The 20,750-nt window shown below is 42.1% G+C and overlaps 1 protein-coding gene across 3 annotated transcripts in view; it reads right to left on the bottom strand.

The window, feature by feature from the left end:
• Window positions 1-6: 6 nt before the first annotated feature.
• GATAD2B (GATA zinc finger domain containing 2B) overlaps window positions 7-20,750 on the bottom strand; it is an 82,923-nt gene continuing 62,179 nt past the window's right edge. For all 3 annotated transcript variants that reach the window (XM_082352928.1, XM_082352927.1, XM_082352926.1), the window contains 10 exons: window positions 14,444-14,779; window positions 10,335-10,464; window positions 9,525-9,656; window positions 9,085-9,213; window positions 8,458-8,628; window positions 7,452-7,767; window positions 6,232-6,434; window positions 5,191-5,301; window positions 4,916-5,033; window positions 7-4,264 (listed from right to left, as the gene is read on the bottom strand). In XM_082352928.1, the coding sequence (XP_082209054.1) occupies window positions 4,131-4,264; window positions 4,916-5,033; window positions 5,191-5,301; window positions 6,232-6,434; window positions 7,452-7,767; window positions 8,458-8,628; window positions 9,085-9,213; window positions 9,525-9,656; window positions 10,335-10,464; window positions 14,444-14,778 (1,779 nt within the window). In that variant the 5' untranslated portion in view covers window position 14,779 and the 3' untranslated portion in view covers window positions 7-4,130. The remainder of the gene's footprint in view (window positions 4,265-4,915; window positions 5,034-5,190; window positions 5,302-6,231; window positions 6,435-7,451; window positions 7,768-8,457; window positions 8,629-9,084; window positions 9,214-9,524; window positions 9,657-10,334; window positions 10,465-14,443; window positions 14,780-20,750) is intronic.

Raw genomic sequence — 20,750 nt, 5'->3', positions numbered from 1 at the left:
ACTGAATTTTGTTATATAGGTATATTGTATATATGCTGATGCAATCAGAGGAAAAAAAACAGTGCAAATACAATTACAATTCATAATAATACTTGGTTTCAATGCCCCCGGGAACTGCCCCATTCCTCGGCTACCTCCCAACCCCCAGCACTTCCCCACAGTATCAACCTAATGCTGGGGGGTAGGGAGGGTGGGCAGGTTAGGGTAGGGAGTGGGCTCTGCCAAGGCAGTGCTGGTGACCCGGAGGGACTACTCCAGGGTGGGGAGGCAAGGCACAAATTAGGGGTGGGTGGTGGGGGAGGTGGCATCTCTAAGGAGGGATGGGGTTGGAGCAGCTGCCAGTCTCAGTGTGCTGGGCCCGGCCCACTCCCCTACCCACCCTCCACAGCCCTGCCTCCCTACCCCCTCCCCTTCCCCAGAAACCCTTTTGCACGGATCATACACAAACGGGCACATTACAAAATGACATAACACAGTTTCACAATATCCATGGCTAGGGCTTTTTTTTCTCTTTTTCAGTTTTTTTTTTTTTTCTACACAATGTACAATTCCTTTTAAATGGATCAAGAAATAGCTTATATACACGAATGAGTCCTTGTTATAACATCTCGGCAGCAAATATCATAAGCTAATGAAGGTCTTGTTGGAGGGGAAGGGAGCCTAGGACTGGGGTGTGGGGTGTGGAGAGAAGGTTATGCCTTCTGGAGAAGTGGGGAGAAAAGGGAGTGGTTGGGGAAAAGGAACAAAAGTAAAATATCAAGAAGCATCTTTACAAAGCAGTTCTATAGCTAATTCCTTTTAAAGGGGAAAGGAAAGGTAACCAAAGCAGGAAAACATTTATCTCTGTGTCTTAAAAAAAAAAAATTGTCTACCATACATACATCCAAAAAATGTGGAAAAAGTACTTATTCCAGGGATGAAAGAAGTCCAGATGCTGTGGTCAAATGACAAAAAAAAAAAAAAAGACAAATAAGGACCTCTGTCCCTCAGTTTTACCCAAGCCTTACTGCTTATCCACCCATATCAGGCTTCTAGAGAGTAAGCCACTGTCCATAAACTACTACTACTTTTAAAGCCTCTGGGGATGGAGGAAGCCAGGCAAAACTGGTGGGATCCTCACTCTAGTATCACCCTGAGCTTCAGTGCTCCAGGGGTAAAATAACTGAACAGAGGGTCTTTCCTCCTATCTTTAGGGCATGAGGTTTAGTGTCTATGGGGCCCAAGGCCTGGGGATGGACAGCAACAACAGACTTGGAGGGACACAAGGCAATCAGTGATGAAAAAGTAGAGAAATGAGGAAAACAGAAGGACGGGGGAGAGGGAGGAAAGGGAGGAGGTGGAAGGCTAATACTTTACCATGATTAGGGGAACCTCACCCCTGTCACTAATCCCTGGGAAGGGTATGAAAATGGGGAGAAGAGAGGGTAAGAAATCAAACCTCAGCGATTGAGCAAAGGGTCACGGAGCTATACTAGTCAACAAGCAGCCTCTGTGTAACTGACCCTGAGGGGATAAAAACAGGGAAGACTCCATCCTCTCCCCTATCGCCTCAGCACCTTGGCAGGCACTCGACTACAGGCTTTCCTTCCCCATCATCCCCCATTCTCGACACATATTACTTCCAAACCCCATTCAAAGGTGGCCTGGCTCCCAGGGAAGGGACTCAGCTCAGGGCAGGGACACCCCCCAGCCAGACGGTATTGCACATTCTCTGTTCCTTACTTTTAATCTCAATTGACAAACTTGGGTACCTCGTACCTCTGAGCACCTCTGAGCTGGGGGAGGGGAGACATAACAGAAATGGCACTTCATCATGGGGGGTGCGGGGGGGGGAAGAAGCTAGACAGACATGCCACAAGGCAAGATGACTTGCAGGGAAAGTATTTTTTAAAAAGCTTCCAATTTCGTGGAAGAGGGAAAAGCAAAACCAAACGATTTATCCAGTGCTTTCAAAGCACAGAGGGCAAAGGAGAGATGTAAGAATATATCTTTATATATATATATATAATTTTAAAATAATCCCAGACCCAGTTCCACTAACCCCCCTCCCTCTCCCACCACTTACAGTCAGGGATTCCACATTCCCCAGAAAAATACTCGAAACGACCCCATCACTACCTGTTACTAGCGTCTAGCTTCCAGATCATTTCACCACTGGGGGAGCCCAGACACAGGCTGCATCTCTGCTCCTTTATTAAGTGCTCAATGAATTTGGGGGAAGGGAGGAAAGAAAAAAAGCCAGGAAGGCCCGTAGGGCCAGTATAATCACCCACAGTGGCTCTGGAGTATGGGGAGTAGAGGCCAGTGTGGGGGGAACAGAGCCTGATTCCAGCTCCTTCTCCCATCCCCTCCCCAAACTTTATGGGGAGGATGTGCAGTTTGTGTGTGTGTTAATTTTAAAAGTGCCTTCTTACTTTAAAAAATTATTTAATTTTAAAAATAAAAGTGGGGGAACTTCCCCAGGTGGCTTTCAAGGGTAAAATGTTAAACTCCTCTCTTCATACCTCTTTGCTGAGAGTATCCCTTCCTTGAACTCTGGCAGCTTCTACGGCTGGAGAGACAGGTGGGCATACACTATGAGGAGAGCAGAAACCTCTACCTTTAAGGGGCTTCCCTTACCTCAAAAACAGCCTGGTCCTCTCCCCCTTCCCCCACAGTATGGGCAAATGGGATGCTAATCTCCCCAATCCCCAGAACAGCAACATTGCACAATTCAATTCATTCTCTACATTAGTAGCACTTAAGAAAAAAATAAAAACAAACAAAAAAGCAAAATTTATAGAATTCTGGGGAGAAAAAAGACAACTACTACTTGTATAGCACAAGTCCAGGATTGGTTTTGACATGAATTGTCTGGCTTTGAGCGGCTGGCTCTGCAGTTAGTGCAGCAGGGTCAGGGCAGGGCTCCAATCTGTTAGGTGCCCTCACCCTCATCTCCTGGCGCTCAGAGGATAAAGAGACAAATGGGAGAGTCGCAACTGTTGGGAGGGAAACCCCTCTTTCTTTCTTCCTCTATTTCCTCCCTTTGACATTTCACTCACTCATGTCCATCCAATGTCCAGGACACCCAGCAAAGTCAGGCTAGGAATAGCCACTCCTCTATATTACAGATGGGGCTGTGGTTACCAAGGGCAGATTAGGATTTAAAAAAAGAAAAGAAAAGAAAAGAAAGAGATGGGGATGGGGGAGAATTTTACAAAGAAAATAAGATGAAATAATTTGGGGCTAGTTGGCCTGGAATAGACTTCTGTGTCTCCACTGGGGTCAGGAGACCAATCTCATTCCCCCAGCATCCAAAAGGCCAGGACCTGGTCTCAGTCCTCCTTGGCTCAACATTATGCTCATTGTCACGCCCCTTTCTCCCCCTTCTTTATGGGTCAATTCTAGGGTGGTTAAGTTTTAAAGCTTCTCCTTCCAGGCTCTTTCCCCTCATTCTTAGAGCCCAACTTCAATACTCAACACTGCCTCCAGAACTGTGCAGCTCAGAGACACCCCACAGCGGGTGTGCTATTCCTCCTTGTTTGATGCCACCACCTACCCCTGACCCTGGGGTTAAGTGCATTAAAAACTTCTGCCCCTAACACTCCCAGTCATGTCCTACCTGGCAGTTGGGGACCCTACTGCAATGCTCCTATCACTTAACTGAATGTCATTTGTGTTTACCAAAAAAAAAAAAAAGACGAAAGAAAGAGGAAAAAAAACATATTGGGGGGAAAATAAAAAGGTTTAACCGTCCACTGAACAAAGGGAGGACACACAACATCATTAAAAATGATAATAATAATTAAAGCATAAAAACAAACTTTAGAAACACACGTCAGAGGGCTTGGATTTCTCCCCAGGACCTCATTCTGACCTCTATCAGAGGCAAAGATCCACCTCACTGTTATAGAAAACTGAAGAGAGAAAGTGGCAGAAGAACAGATCGCAGCAGTGTGAAATACAGGGGAGGTGGCGGGGCAGGGCGTGTGTTTTCTTGTTGATTTCTACTGTTTGTCTTCTGTTTTTCTGTTTTGTTTTCCGTGTATGGTAGGCACCAGTACAGGCACTGCATGCGACGGAAGTTGGGGGCAACGGGAGAGGAGAGGAGTAAAGGATACAAGGTTGGGGCAGTACAAGTGGAACAGGCGTTATTTCTGTCCACTGATGGACTGCGATATAGACCGAGGAGGGATCATGTCTAAAAGGTATTCCCGCTGTCGGTCTGCCAGACTGGGGGCTTTGTGTCCTCCAATACCAGTGTTCAAGTATGCAATGTTGACACCTAGACCCAGGAGACAAAAGTGGAGCGCAGGTATTAAAAGAGGAAATGACACCTTCTTCCGCACTACCCTGGGGCTGCAGTGGTGGAGATGCAGAGGAAACATTAGAAGCTGTCTACATCTTTGCAGACTCAGTTAAGCTTTATTTCAGTAGCAACTACCCACCCTGCTCCCAAGCTTTAGGAGAGGTCTTCCCAAAACTTCAATCCTACCAGGAATAATAAACATAGTCCTGATGGTATAGAAGAGTCAGAGAAAACTGGTGAGAGGAAAATAATCAAGACAAAGAGGGAATTACTGAATCTGCTTTGGTTTTGGGGCTGCTGGCTGTAAAGAAGCATCCCTGGGTCATTCAAACTGGATCAGGACAGTTAACCCTGCTATTCTGGCCAAAAGAGATCAATAACCACATGCCCACTAAGAGGGTACACTAGACAGGACTGTGTCATTTTCACCACTAAAACCCTAGTGTACTGTGCCTAGCATGTAATATGGATTTAGCAAACCTTTGCCAAATAACAAGAGTGAAGGGAGTAGGGCCTAAAGAAAGAGCAGAAAACAAAAGAAAGAACAATTCATCTAAAGGGGCTGCTAAAGAATTGCATACTAATTAGTCAATCCCTGAGAAAAGTTCTCATATCAACCCTTCTTACCTGGCATACCAAGGAGGCCACCTGGCACAGACAGCTGGGGTGCCTGTGCAAAGTTGGAAAGCATGGAACGGGCAGACGTGGGTATACCACGCTGGAGACTGCTTTGGGGCTGTGGAGCCTGCAATGATGAGGAGACAAGCGATCATAACTTTACCATGATGGAAGGTGTAAGGGGGAGGTAAGGATATGGGAGTACAGAAGAGCAGTATGATTTTCTGCAGAAGAAAGGACAAATTGAGATAAATGGCTGACAAAACCTCAAGAGAAATCCTCACCTGTCGAAGTGTATGATGTCTCATTATGGTCTCTTGTTTACTGACACTGGACACAGCTGGAGCCGTAGTGGGGGAGAGTGCTGCCTGCTGCTGTAATCGCTGTTCAATTTCCTGTTGGGAGTCATCAGGTCAAGTTGGGCAGGACAGCACCCAATTTCCTAACCAGAAAACCTAGAGGTCTTCTTATCTCTAATGTTGCCAGCTAGTTGGAGGGATATGGAAAAGGCAAAAGAGTTTGGTGGGGTAGGTGCACTAAGATCTCTGGGCACAAGTAACCTACATACTTCAATGATTAGGAATCCCTCTCTCCAAGAAAGCTGGCTCTCAGAAGTTGGCTGGAGAGATCTGGGTGGTGGCGATGAGCTGACTAATGTAATTAATTAAGGCTGATGAGTTACTAAGTTTTATTTTTTGACTCTTGTCTACCCATTTTCCAGGAGACCCATGATGCTACCCAAAGGGGTCTGATGGGCGGTGGGGTGGAAAAGAATCTGAGCTTCCCAACACATCTTCCCCACTCCAAGATATTCTCATTCTATTAATACTATATGAGAGTTCACACACACTAGCAACCACTAATCTTCATTGGGCTACTTTATAATCTACCCTTTCCTTTGTCATTTCTTTGTCAAATATGGACTGCAGATAATTACTTCTCTCAAAGAGATTTCTAGTACAAATATAAATCCCTCTCACCAAAATCCATTTGTTTAAGGAAATGAAATCAAGAATAGAGGAATTCTTTAGTACTACCAGGGAAAGCCAGGAGTCTCAAGCCTTTTGTCCCTTTCCCTTAAGCTCAGCCATATGTCATTATGCTCTTACCCAATCAGAAACAGTCAAATGGAAATGGAAAAGGCAGAATGGTAAGAAGAAAAAAAAGGGAACCCAGACCTCTAGGTTCTAGGAACTTAGATTCAGAAACCTAGATCACCTGGACTGTGGGGATCACAGAGACAACTCCTCTAAACTAGAAAGAACTGTCTTTTGGGAAAACCAAACCTGGGCAGGTGGCTGGTGAGAAGTAGTCAGAATTCTTACCTGTTCCTGCTGTAGGGCTTTAACAAAAGCATTTTTCAGTCGGTTGGTGTGTTCTGCCTTTAGAGCCTTCTTCTGGTTGGAGGTCATACATTGCTCACATAGAATCTTACCATTCTTTTCTTGCTTCCAGTGAGGGGTGAAATCTGTGCGGCACTGGGCACAAACAAAGGGTTCAACCCGCAGAAGTGAGGCACAGCTTTTCCCTAGATGCCAACAAAAAGAATAATCAGTGGTTTCACATTTCCTCTGTGTCTCCTCTGTTTCTCTTCATCAGATGATCTTTCTCCAGGAGTTTACTCTGCTGAATTAAGAAAGAGACTCTATAATTTATAAAATACTTTTATTTCATTTGATTGCAACAACATCACTTTAGGGAATTAGACAGTACCATCCCCATTTACAAATGAGGAAACTAAGTCTAAGAAACATAGCTCCAAATGACAAAGCTGGGACAAGAACCCAAGTTTTCTGATTTCCTATTACACCACACTGAGAAGAAAATGTGTGTCAGTTCAGTCAAAGGGCTCCACCTAATTCAACCAGTACTTTTGCTTCTTAGCATCTCTTTACCTCAGACCACACTTATCCCTATCATATACATTCATAATTTTTACCTATCAGTGTCTGAGTTATTCACTTTGTGATCTGTTTATAGCCAATACTGAGCCCTTTAGGCACCTTCCTCAGGTGTTCCCCTAAGTCCTTATGTTTAGAAATTCAGGCTTAATAACTTTTGTCAGAATAGACTGTGTGATGTTATTAATACTTTATAGTTCAGTGTTGGTTTATAGCTTTTACGTGGTCCTAGTTATCTTTATCAGTCTATTTTCTCAACTAAAAGCACTCAAACAGCAGGGACTGAATATAATAATGCAAGCACAATGCCACATAAACACTAACATTAAAAATAAGTGTTCTAGTCTTCAAATTATGCATGCATCACGCTAGGCACATTTAAAAGAGCTAACGATATACTGCAAAAAATAGACAAGATATACAAAATACACAACAAAAATACTAAGTCTAAGATACACAGACACACAAAAAGCTTTTTGATACGCTGCTCCTTAACAGTCTCCGAATCAGAGACGGGAGGTGGTTTGGCAATAGTAAAGAGAGACTATTTAATATTACACAGTACCATGCAATACTCTGCCCATATCAACCAGGTTTGGCAACTTCTCGTTTAGATAAAAAGACTGACCAACAAACAGCCTTACCTTGGCTGTCGATGACACTCTGTACGACTTCTTCCAAGCCTACCATGTAGATGAACTCACTATTGGCTGCACTAGGCAGGAAATGAAGCAAGGGAGCAGGTGGTTTAGGGGGTGGAATCTCCAGGAGTGTCTTTTCCAGCTGTTTGCGAAGAGCCAATTTGGCTGCAGCCTGTGAGTTGGCAGCATCAGTCATGGCGCTGGGGCTAGGAAGTGGTGAGGACACCCTGTTCACGGTCCCTGGCTGAATATGGGAGGCAAGGTTCATATAGATGGCAGAGGATGTTGTACGCTGACAGGGAACAGAAGAACTTGACTGCTGAAATAGATTGAGTATAGGGGTCAGTGATGGTATGTAGGAGAAAGAACCAATTCTTACTTTCGTGGCAGAGGACACTATCTGATCCTAGTCTGAACTACTTAGCTTCCCCCAAACTCAGAAAAAGACATGAGGCGTCCAACTTCTCCACTGAAAAAGGACTCTGGCACATAAGAAAGGAGAATGATAGTGGCTATGAACTAAAACTGCTGAGAGAGAGACTTCTCTGGTGGCACAGTGGTTAAGACTCCACGCTCCCAATGCAGGGGGTCCCGGTTCGATCCCTGTTCAGGGAACTAGATCCCACATGCATGCTGCAACTAAGGAGCCCGCCTGCTGCAACTAAGACCCAGTGCAACCAAATAAATAAATAAAAATAAAACTGCTAAGAGAAAAATAAAGATTTGGGATGCTTTGTCATGCATCCTTTATGCTTCTTATTCCTTAGATCCCTCTCTCTCTTTCTTCTAGGCAGATTTTAGCTTACTGCTGCTCTGCTGCATATAACCTTTCTTCTCTACTACTACATAATTCCTCAGCGTTTCCACTTTTGGGACCACTGTCAACCCACCAAAATTACCTTTGTTGTCCTAGAGTTTCTCAGTGTCCCCAAACTTAAAATCTATGGTCCTTTCAACAGGGAAAGCAAATAAAAGATTTCTCTGTTTCCCCATGAGGGCTCCCTCTTACCGGCTGGTAATTGATGGCGGGATTCATATTGGGTGTTGTGGTGCGTACAAGGCCGGGCTTAGGTGGGCCCCGCTGACCCTGTAGCTGGGCTGGGTTTGGCGCAATCACACGTTGAGACATTAACATGTGTGGGAGGGTGGTATTGGTCGCTGAACGGATAACACTGTGACCCTGAACGGGAAGAAGAGGAAAAGATATAGTCATAGAGGTAAAACGCTTCACAAAATGCCAAAGAGAAAACACTGCCTATAATACATAGCTAAGTGGAAACACAGAAACATAGTCAGACTTGGTAATTTTGTCTCAGGATCTTTGGGGATAAATCTACCACCACTATAAAACCTGATTAGTGGTTAGGAATTCCCTGGCTTCTTTGGTATAAACTATTTAACCCTCTATAGAAAAGGGCTAAGCTGGAAACCTCTGGAAAAGAAAGACTACGGTGGGAAGATTAGTTATTCATCCTTCTACTGAAGACTAAATCATGCCATTAAGGACCAACAGGACTATCTATGGTAATAACACCTCTATCAAGGCCAGGTTCTTCTATTATCTTCACAAAAGCACCAAAACAGAGATAGGATAACAGGGCCCCCTGAAACTAAGATCACCCTAGGGGTCACATACCTGCAATGTCCTCAAATTCTGTTCAACCCCTTGGGCCCCAGGCCGGGAGGGAAGCTTGGAGAGGCCTTGCTGTCCCACATGGGCAGGAGATGGCTGAACAATAGATGCTGCATTCTGTACAACTGGAGTCTGGGAGAGAGAAGAGAAAATGAGACAGTGGAAAAGGCTAATAATCAGAGGTAGAAATTTGGTACACTTCTAGACTTTCAAAACTCCTTGTCAGTCTGAAGCTCCTGTTGACCAGAGGGGAAAATAAGAAAAACAGAATCACGGTTTTCTTGATTAAGGCCCAAAATTTTTAAAAAATCACTATTCCTAGAGACTAAAAACCATGGAACCAGAGAAGAATGAGCCACCCAGCTGAATCTACCTGGGGTAGCCCATTCTCAAACCAGTTTTTCTTTGCTTTCTGCTAGTCCCTTCTTTCTCAGGCACAGTACCTTCTGGACGACATTCTCTTTCTGTAGCTGACTCTGTCTCAGTTTCTTTAACAGCACCAGTCGGGCTTCTTCCAATCTCAGCTCATCTCTCAGCTGCTTGATGAGCTGCTGCCGTTCCTCAATGCCTTTCCCCTGAGGAAACATGGAGACTATCAGCTATGGCAGCAGTTACTCAGAGTCCTTTCCTGCAAGATGATCTCTTCTTTGAGGTCCCAAACCTCCACCTTCCACAAGAAGCACAAGGGGCAATGGAATTGTTATCTTTGTGTCCCTAGCACACAGTCTGGCACAGTGCCTGGTATTCAGTAGGTACTCAAAAACTGCTTACAGAATGAAAGAAGAGACCACATATAAATGCTAATTAACCAGATTCCTGGCAAAACAGAAGAACAGCCTAAGGGAGATATTGCTTTCCTTTAAAATAATGTTTCTCAATCTTTTAAAGCCATGTTTCCTCTAGAAATACATGAAAACTTAGGAATTCCTCCATATTCTGAGACCCAGGATAGAGTATAGAATGTATCCTTCTAGTTAAGAGTTTACTTTACATGACTTGAATTATGAAGTTTTCATTTTCCAAAGATAAATTATATTGAATATGCGTTTTCAAACTCTCTTCTCCACTTGATTCTAATAGTTCCCTCTAAAAGGGCACACCTTTGAGGTTGAGAATCACATATGAAGAGTTTCATCAATGGGTAGTTTTTAGATCCAAAAAGTAAACACTAAAAAACCAGAAATGGGACTCTCAGGGAATTAAAGAGAATAGTAGAAGCAAAAAATGAAGAAAGGAATCTTTCTTTTCTTTACCTTAAACATCTCTAGGTTGGCTGCTTTGAGTCTTTCTTCCATTCGGGAGCTGGAACGGGGACTGGAAGCCTCATTATCAGACAAAACAATGATGTCTGGGGAGGGAGTTAGCCTTCCTCGGTCTGGCTCACTAGACAAGAGAAGAAAAATTAAGGCACTTCCAACAGTGAAAGTTCATAGAAAAGTTCAGAAAACTTTTCTACACTGACCAAAGAAATTCAAGGGAACTTAAGTCTGTCCTGATTCACCCAGGGAAAGACAGAGACACCCAAATCAAAGGATAAAGTAGACACCAAGATGTAAGTGATGACAAAACCTCAGCAAAAGTATTTTTCCCATCTAAATTCCTTACAGAAGATGCAGACAGACAGACACTGACTGGCTTTAGGAATGGGAAAAAGAGATGAGTGTTTTTATCACACTGATTTTAATCAAAATTCCAAATGTTTTCCTTATATCTCAGTCTCCTTTTGGGTTGTCTTGTTAGTTACAGAGAAGGTCAAGAAGGAAATGGTTAGCTTCACAGAGGAAGAAAGACAAAGGCAGCAGAGCCTACTTGTCCACCCCAGATACAGATGACACATCGCTAAGGAGGCAACCCATGATATTGATAACATGGTCCTGCCTATCTGACAATTTACAAGAAAGGAGTTTACATGACAACTCCACTGACAGTCTATCCTGTCAAGAGTTAAGGCCAAAAGAAGGTACTGTTGTCAATGGCTTGAGGGAATGGACAGTGCTAAGTATAAATGTCTACAGCCTTCTGGAGGACTGAAACTCCAGAATTAAATATATGGGACTTGCATCTACTTGCGAGTTCTACTTAGCAACTTCCCTCAGAAAGAAACTGTCTAGAAATGACTTTGGAATCTAAATCTTCCACACTGGCTATGCCTTATGGCCAATCCTATTTATTAGACAATTCTGGTTTTGATCTTCCTGGGGCAAGCCTTAAGAGCATCTTGTCCCTCTAAAATCATGAGAAATGACACTCACTGCATAAGACCTGGATAACAAGAATCCTGCAAATTCTAATTGCCGTAGGTTCCCAAGTCAGCGACCATATCCTCTAACTCTCCTCTGATTTCTTAACTCAGAGTTATCTTCGCTGACCCTACTTCTTTGAGATCTACAGTGTAGTCAGGAGTATGTAGGTCTAAAACAATGTGTTCTTAGATCTTATTTAAACAGGTAACTCAAACCTTTTATAACCACAGATCTTTATAGTCCTGAGAGCCTCTGACCATTTCTCAGGGCCTCTTGTCTCAGGTACTGTTGGGACTTGGATGCCTTTTGAACAAGGCACCCTGGATGGTTGGGATAGGCATTCAATTCCTCAACAGGGTAAAACTGAGTTACTAAACCAACCAAATTTAGCTGAGGAAATAAAGTAGGGAGACAGTGATAATAATGACTATCTTGGGAACTATTAAGTTTGTCTGGATCACTCTATAACCACTGCTCACAGACACAGCAAGCTGAGAATGTAGGCTTACAGAAAAAGAAGTCACTACAGGGAAAAAAGAACCTTCCATTCTCTAACCCCAAGTTCCTGGAGTAATGGTCAGGCCTAAATGAAGAGTTTGAATTTTTACTTATCATTTCTATATTCCTTCATGCCCCCCCTTCCCCATCCCTAACAAGAACATGGGTGAACAACTTTGAGGTCTGGTAGATTTCTACTTCTTCTACATGATTCCCCAATGCTTACAACGACAGTCAGAACTCTTTCCATCCTGGTCCTGGCTAGATACACACCTCACAGATTATTTCTAACCTAAGGAATTCTTCCTTGCTCAAATGAGTGCCACCTACTGCTTAAGGACTGTCCAGCAACAGGACAAGCAGAGACATTCCTACGTGGAGATTTTGGAATTGAGCGACATTTGTGAGGAGGTTGTATCTGAGAAAACCCTAAATGATATTTTATTCCCAGATATAATCAGACTCACATTAGACAGATAGCACAGGTAAGGCAAAGCCCAAGTCAAGTTTCATTCCTCAATTGTTTTTTTTTTAACTTTTGACCTGGAATTCTGGCCTCATTTATTAAGCTTTTCCGGGGACAGATATTATTTTGCTACTTTCCCAAACACATATACGATTTACAATATTTGGTGTTCTTAAGTATGAAACCCTACCAATTAGATAATATTAAAAGCCAGACTTGCTGCTGGCATCATTTTGTGACTCAGACTGGCAGATTCCCAGAAACTATAAAACTCCTAATCCTTATCCAGGTAGTAAAAACAAAACCAGAAAGAAAACTGCTACGTCTTGACAGCATTCCAAAACATAAGCAGTGTTGGTTTCATGCATATCTTATTTCACAGACATCATAACTTGCCCAACTGATGGCAAAAAAGATATTTAGGCAATTATGGCTATCACATCAAGAGCCCTTCCTTCTTTCTGCTTTTAAATTCCAATTCCCTCCTCCTTTTTTATCCACATCAAATAAACCATTGTTCTCCACGCTGAGCAATCTATCAGTCTTGTTCATTCTTACAATAAGCTTGAGGCTAAGTGGAAATAGCTGTCAGTATATCTGGTCTGGTGAAAGGGAAGAAGGACGACAGGGCAGATAGGGCCTATTTTTTCACGCAGAATGGGGATCTAGATGGTTTACATCAAGCCTCTTTTCCTGGAGACCATTAAAAACAGTTCCCAGTTTCCAAAGAATCAAGTTTCAAAAGTTCATTCCTCTAATAAAATTAAACACACTGGTAGAGTTTTCAGGGTACTCTTTTCAATACAGAATTTATCTGTGATATACTGTAATTCCAACAGAACTGAGATCTTATCAAAATGTGTAACAATGTTTCTATGAAAAACACATTTTCAGTTCCAATGTGCATGTAAGGAATCCACCTAACATTTCTCCTCTTCATTGTCCCCAGTGAAGTAGTATTAGTCATCTGCCCCAGAAGGTTAAGGGTGATTATGGGGCAAGTGGGTTACTCAGGTGCATTATCTCATTCACCCACTTTCTTTTTTTCTAAAAGGATCTAAGGATTAATCTACTTTCATAACACTCTGCCGATACTATGTATAGCTCCCAAGAATTTTTCTCTTCTTCCACAACCACTAGAGAACTTACCTGAAGTTTCCTAAGGGTTTTAATGCTATTACCAAGACAATGTTCCCCTACTAGGTGTGGTTTAAAAAAATAACTCTGGGACAATACTAATAAGTAAACATTAAAAGGTAGAGAAAGAAACCCAAGTAAGATTGTAAACCATTCCTTCCTTTTTTCTTCTTTCTGCATCAGTCCAGCTTCTTAAGGATCCTGCTTTAGATCAGTCCTAGGACAAAGTCAGCAAGGTCAACTGGAGAGCAACTGAACAGTGAAGAGTAATTCTCATGTCTATCAGGTGTTTCTGAACCATGAATAAACTGAATGTTTTTAAAATTAGGGCTGTCTATACTATGATTCACTGTTCAGGTAGACTCTAACCTCAGCCAGTTCTTGGTACCTCTTTATATTGTGTTCTCCACAGTTCCAAGTACTCAACCTTGACCAAGACCTGTGAAAACATATGCTTGTGTGCTGTGCGTATGTATGAGAAAGAGAGAAACAGCACAAGCATGAGTGTACTCATATAAGTGAACGTGTATGCACATATGGGGCTTGGGGAATGTGGCACAAATGAAGTAAGAATGTAGAGGATTAGCACATAAAGTTCCTTGTTGACACAAGAAAAGACAGGCCCATGCTCTTTGATGTAATAAAAGCTGGGTCTCCATAATAAACACATCCCTAAAACTCTTGGGATGATCTGAAGAAAAGGCTGTTCTTCCCTCCTAAAATGGCCATAAGATTAGAGTGAAAGTGTATATTAACTCGCTTCTAATTGGGGTATCAACTCTTAGTGCCTCCTTTATCCAGAAATGGCCACTTTATCTTAAGGGTAATAATTTTTGGAGGCACCTAGTTTCATCTAGAAACAAGAGGAATTCACGGTCAAGCCAGATAGCACAGATACGTCTTCATTCAAGAAGCTTTAAGATGAAAAACACCCTCCTCTCATTGGAAGTCATTCCTTTTTCATAGGCGTAGTTTATGAGAAGACCCTATCTATGGAGGCAGCTGAACTAAGCCATACCTCCGTCTAGCACTCATATCCACAGGCTCATCATTGATGTTTTCTTTGCCTGGCCTTCCAGCAGTCCTGTTGTCTCCATGAGGCCTGAGATTCCCATTGAGCTTCTCTTCATAGCCCTTGACACCACTGCCATCCTGTTTGGTGGGTAACTCATGTGACACTTCAAGATTCGCCAAATCCTTCCGTTTGAGCAGTGCCAACATTTTCAGACGTTCCATGGCCTCGTGCCCCTCCATTTTGAGTCGCTTAGCCAAAACATCATCTCGCTCATCAGCTGGGTCCAAGCTCCGCTTCAACAGATTCAGGCGAAGAGCATCCTCTGTCATTCTATCCATCCTATGGAAAGAAATATACAAGTGCTTTATCAGAATAAAGTCCCTTAAATAGTCCATAAGGAAAGAAGAATCATAGGTATATACATGGAAGGTCAAAGTTAACTGAGCTAACATTCTACCCTATAACTTCCTAGATGATCTATATTAAAGGAGATTTCATCTCTCAACCTCAGCAGTGAAAGTAAACTTCAAACGCTTTCCAGTCACTGAGGTTCTTACTGTATAGATGCCTGAAACCAAACACCATTCTCACCTGGATAGTCCATTAAGAGCCTACATCTCTCAAAAAAGTAAACATTCTTTTGTGACGGGCTTTCTGTGCATGCATGCTCAGAAGTCAGATGCTTTGGTTTTAATTCTCATACCAAATTCTTCTCCTGGAGAAGACTCTTTTATGAATGAGAAGTTCCTCAGGTCACCCATGCATATCTTTAATTGGTCTATGTTACTGATGGAGACCAAGGGCATCTAACAGGAAGCCTCAGTTGTCTGGATACAGCAAGGGTCAGAGGGGCCCATTGTTATTTGCCCTCAATTCTATATAAATTCAGTATCTTGGCGTTTAATGAAGAACTCAGGCTGATAAAAGGTAATATTTTCTTTACTCATACAGCAAAGTTATTACAGACAAGCTAATTATCATTTGTCCTTCTCATTTTGATTTTTTACACTAACAAAATCTAGACACATAATTTCTCCAGCACTTTTAAATCCAGGGTTATCTTCCTGGTAGGAAAAAGCAATGTGACACTGGAAAGAAAAATTTTTGAGTCATCAAAACATAGGTTCAAACTGCTACTTTTACAAGGTCAAATATTTAATAAGTTACTTTACCGCCCCAAGTCTCAACTTCATCTGTAAAAGTGGGCACTTGGAAGAGGGCTCAACAAAATTTAATTCCTATACCCTCAGGATATGACTACCACACCTAAGATACAAGATCAGGCTTGATAATTCACAGATTCAAGTAGTAGGACAGAGATTACCGATGTTAACTGGTGCTCTTGCAAAGAAAAATATGTATGCACTTGAGACATCTTCCTTCCTGTAGTGCAGAGTAAAATAAGAGCTATCTGATTTTCTTCTAGTTATAATGAGGAAAAACAGTAACCAACAAAAGAATTTCCAGCAAGAGGAAACAGACCTTTTGGAGACCAGAGAAAAGTCAGAACTCAGATCTCTGAATTTTCAGGTAATGTTTCTTAATTCTCTTTCTCTTTTTTAAAGAACAGCTTTGTTGAGATATAATTCACATATCATACAGTTCACCTATTTAAAGTGTATGATTAAGTGGTTTTCAGTGTATCCACAGAGTTGTGCAACCATCACCACAATCAGTATTAGAACATTTTCATTATCTCCTCCTTAAAAAAACCCATACCCATTAGCAGTCACTCTCTTCCCCCTTCACCTCTATCCCCCACTAATTTACTTTCTGTCCCTAAATTTGCCTATTTTGGACTTTTTTTTTTTTTAAGAGCTCTTTATTGGAGTATAATTGCTTCACAATACTGTGTTAGTTTCTGTTGTACAACAAAGCAAATCAGCCATATGCATACACATGTTCCCATATCCCCTCCCTCTTGAGCCTCCCTCCCATCCTCCCTATCCCACACCCTTCTCTAGGTCACTGCAAAGCACCGAGCTGACCTCCCTGTGCTATGCTGTTGCCTCCCACCAGCCATTTACATTCAGTAGTATACATACGTCGATGATACTCTCACTTCACCCCAGCTTCGCCCTCCCACCTCATGTCATCAAGTCCACTCTCTATGTCTACCTCTTTATTCCTGCCCTGCAACTAGGTTCATCAGTAACTTTTTTTTTTTTAAGATTCCATATATATGTGCTAGCATACAGTATTTGTTTTTCTGACTTACTTCACTCTGTATGACAGACTCTAGGTCCATCTACCTCACTACAAATAACTCAATTTGGTTTCTTTTTATGGCTGAGAAATATTCCATTGTATATATGCCACATCTTCTTTATCCATTCATCTGTCGATGGACACTTAGGGTGCTTCCATGTCCTGGCTATTGTAAATAGAGCTGCGATGAACATTGTGGTACGTGACTCTTTTTGAATTACCGTTTTCTCAGGGTATATGCCCAGGAGTGGGATTACTGGGTCGTATGGTAGTTCTATTTTTAGTTTTTTAAGGAACCTCCATACTGTTTTCCATAGTGGTTGTATCAATTTACATTCCCACCAAAAGTGTAGGAAGGTTCCCTTTTCACCACACCCTTTCCAGCATTTATTGTTTCTAGCTTTTTTGATAATGGCCATTCTGACCAGCGTGAGGTGATACTTCACTGTAGTTTTGACCTGCATTTCTCTAATAATTAGTGATGTTGAGTATCTCTTCATATGCCTATTGGCCATCTGTGTATGTCTTCCTTGGTGAAATATCTATTTAGGTCTTCCGCCCATTTTTTGGACTTTTTATATAAATGAAATCATACATTATGTGGTCTTTTGCGACTGACTTCTTTCACTTAGTATTATGGTTTTTTTTTTAACATCTTTATTGGAATATAATCGCTTTACAATGGTGTGTTAGTTTCTGCTTTATAACAAAGTGAATCAGCTATACATATACATATATCCCCATATCTCCTCCCTCTTGCATCTCCCTCCCACCCTCCCTATCCCACTAGCATTATGTTTTTAAGGTTCATTCATGTTGCAGCATATATCATTCATTACTTCGTATTTTTTATGGCCCAATGATATTCCATTGTATGAATATATAATATTTTGTTTATTCATTTATCAATTTATAGACATTTGGTTTGTTTCCCACTTTTTTTGGCCACACCATGTGGCAGGTGGGATCCTAGTTCCCCAACCAGGGATCAAACCCATGCCCCCTGCAGTGGAAGCGCAGTTTTTTGTTTTTGTTTTTGTTTTTATGGCTGTGTTGGGTCTTCGTTTCTGTGCGAGGGCTTTCTCTAGTTGCAGCAAGTGAGGGCCACCCTTCATCGCGGTGCACGGGCCTCTCACTATCGTGGCCTCTCTTGTTGCGGAGCACAAGCTCCAGACGCGCAGGCTCAGTAGTTGTGGCTCACGGGCCCAGTTGCTCCGCGGCATGTGGGATCTTCCCAGACCAGGGCTCGAACCCGTGTCCCCTGCATTGGCAGGCAGATTCTCAACCACTGCGCCACCAGGGAAGCCCAGAAGCACAGTTTTAACCACTGGGCCCGCCAGGGTTATGAGGGCTCCAATTTCTCCATATCCTCTTAATTCTCTTTTAACAGCTATAGATATGAAACATATTATAGCATATATAAACATTCTTTAGCTGCAGCTTCCCCAAAGATTTCTTATTTTGACATGTGTTACTTCTGAAGTGGTTTACCTTTAAAAAATACCCCCAGATGGAGTGACTGGAAAGTTGAATGCTACAGAACATCAAAAGTTAAGCCCTGGGCTTCCCTGGCGGCGCAGTGGTTGAGAGTCTGCCTGCCAATGCAGGGGACATGGGTTCGAGCCCTGGTCTGGGAAGATCCCACATGCCGCGGAGCAACTGGGCCCGTGAGCCACAACTACTGAGCCTGCGCGTCTGGAGCCTGTGCTCCACAACAAGAGAGGCCGCGATAGTGAGAGGCCCGCGCACTGCGATGAAGAGTGGCCCCCACTTGCCGCAACTAGAGAAAGCCCTCGCACAGAAACGAGGACACAACACAGCCAAAAATAAATTAATTAATTAATTAAAAAAAACAAAAACAAAAAACCTTCCCCGAGCAAAAGGTGCAGTCTAGGGCAGGATCCTCTACGCCTATGTTTAAAAAAAAAAAAAAAAAAAAAAAAAAAAAATTTAAGCCCTAACTCTACAATAACAATGTCTTGGGTAACTTGATCAACACCTCATATTGAGAGTATGATTGAGAATACCATGAGGAGTTGCAGATGGTAAAAAGTCTGTCACTTGGGCTTCCCTGGTGGCGCAGGGGTTGGGAGTCTGCCTGCTAGTGCAGGGGACACGGGTTCGAGCCCTGGTCTGGGAGGATCCCACGTGCCGCGGAGCGGCTGGGCCCGTGGGCCACAGCTGCTTAGCCTGCACGTCTGGAGCCTGTGCTCCGCAACAAGAGAGGCCGCGATGAAGAGTGGCCCCAGCTTGCCACAACTAGAGAGAGCCCTCGCACAGAAACGAAGACCCAACACAGCCTAAATAAATAAATAGAAACCCTTCTTTAAAAAGAAAAAAAAAGTCTATCACTCAACTAATTATAGACCTAGATGAAAAAAGTACTTCAGAAAAGTACACAGCAAAATATATGAGTGTATATTAACACAGTACAGTGTTCTAAGTTTTGAGATAAATTATATTTATGAGCACTGAAAGTATATGACAAAATGGCAAAATTCAACAACCTGGAGCTGAATGGAATTTGGGATGCCATTATTAGCTTGGCTTCTTCAACTGATAGTTCTACGGATAGCTGAAATCAGTTCAAAAAATTTCCTCTTTATTATAATGACATAAATGGGTACACTGGAAGTTGGGAAAAACCAGAACCAGATATTTGAATGTCTGAGGTAAGTAATCTTTCTCAACAGATGGCTTGAGAACTCTGACCAAAATTTCGTTGCCCACTCTTGACTTTACTGGCCCAACTTTATGTACTCACAGCCATGCCTGCTTCAAAATCCAATGAAATATGGATGAATCTTGAAAACAATCATACTAAGTAAAGTCAGCCAGACACTGACTTTACTTAGTCAGAAGGGCAAGTATTTTATGGTTCCACTTATATGAGGTACCTAAAATAGGCATATTCATAGAGAAAAAGCAGAATAGAGGCTATCAGTGGCTGGGGGTGGAGAGAAGGTAGTAAGGAGTTATTATTTAATGGGAACAATGTCTCTGGGATGAAGAAAAAGTTCTTAAATGGATAGTAGTGATGGCTGCACAACACTGCGAAAGTACTCATAGCTGAACTGTACACTTTAAAATGTTTAAAATAGTAAATTTTATTTTATGTATATTTTGTCACAATAAAAAGAATCCAATGTAATAGAGACTGATTAAAAATGGGCAAAAGTGATCTTTTGGGGGTGATCTAAAACTTGATTGTAGTGACAGCCGCACAACTCTATCTATCTATCTACTTAGTGTCTGCGCCACGAGTCATGTGGGATCTTAGTTCCCTGACCAGGGACTGAACCCATACCCCCTGCACTGGTAGCGAGGAGTCTTAACCACTGGACCACCAGGGACGTCCCTGCACATTTACTTTAAAAAAAAAAAAAAAATCACTGAATCATACACTTAAATTATACTCCAATAAAGTTGTAAAAATAATATTCAATGTAAGTTTGTCACACACAAATTCCTCTCCAAAAAGTAAAACAAAAATTCTGTAAAATGAATGTTGTATGTTGCCTTTTAATGCCTAATCCAACTTTTTTGTTTCTTCTGGGCTGCAAATAATAACTAATATTTCTTAAGTATCTACTTAAAAGTCAAACATGCTACTAGCTACTTTATTATGTATTCTTATTTAAATTACCTCAACAAGTTACTAAGTGATACTATTTCTACTTTAGAGGTGGGAAAAAGTGTCAAATCAAGTATCCCAAGACTGCAAAGCTTTGGATAGTGAATCTGGAATTCCAACGCAGGTCTAGCTCACTTCAAAAATCTATTATACATTTTACAGCTATTTCAAAAAAAAAAAAATCGATTACACAGTACATCTCGCTACTCAGAGGGAGAATCTTAAGAAGCAGTGTTGTGTATTCATGTATTTGCACATGCATCTAACACATCCATTCCCCCCCAGACATTACATATATACTATGTGCCAAGTTCAGGGTTAGGTACTAGGAGTAAAGGTGAAAAAAGACCAGGTCACTGTCTTTAACAATTTCATTCTGATAGGAGACAGACGTGCATATAACTAAAGTACTTAGATGTTACAAGAACTCATTTCCTCTGCCTTCCCTATATCCTGCTTTTCTTCCTC

The sequence above is a fragment of the Balaenoptera borealis genome, assembly GCF_965194805.1.
Source record: "Balaenoptera borealis genome assembly, chromosome: 1".
Lineage (NCBI taxonomy): Eukaryota > Metazoa > Chordata > Mammalia > Artiodactyla > Balaenopteridae > Balaenoptera > Balaenoptera borealis.
The sequence above is the reverse complement of the archived record's forward strand: the minus strand, read 5'-3'. Positions and strand labels throughout refer to the sequence as shown.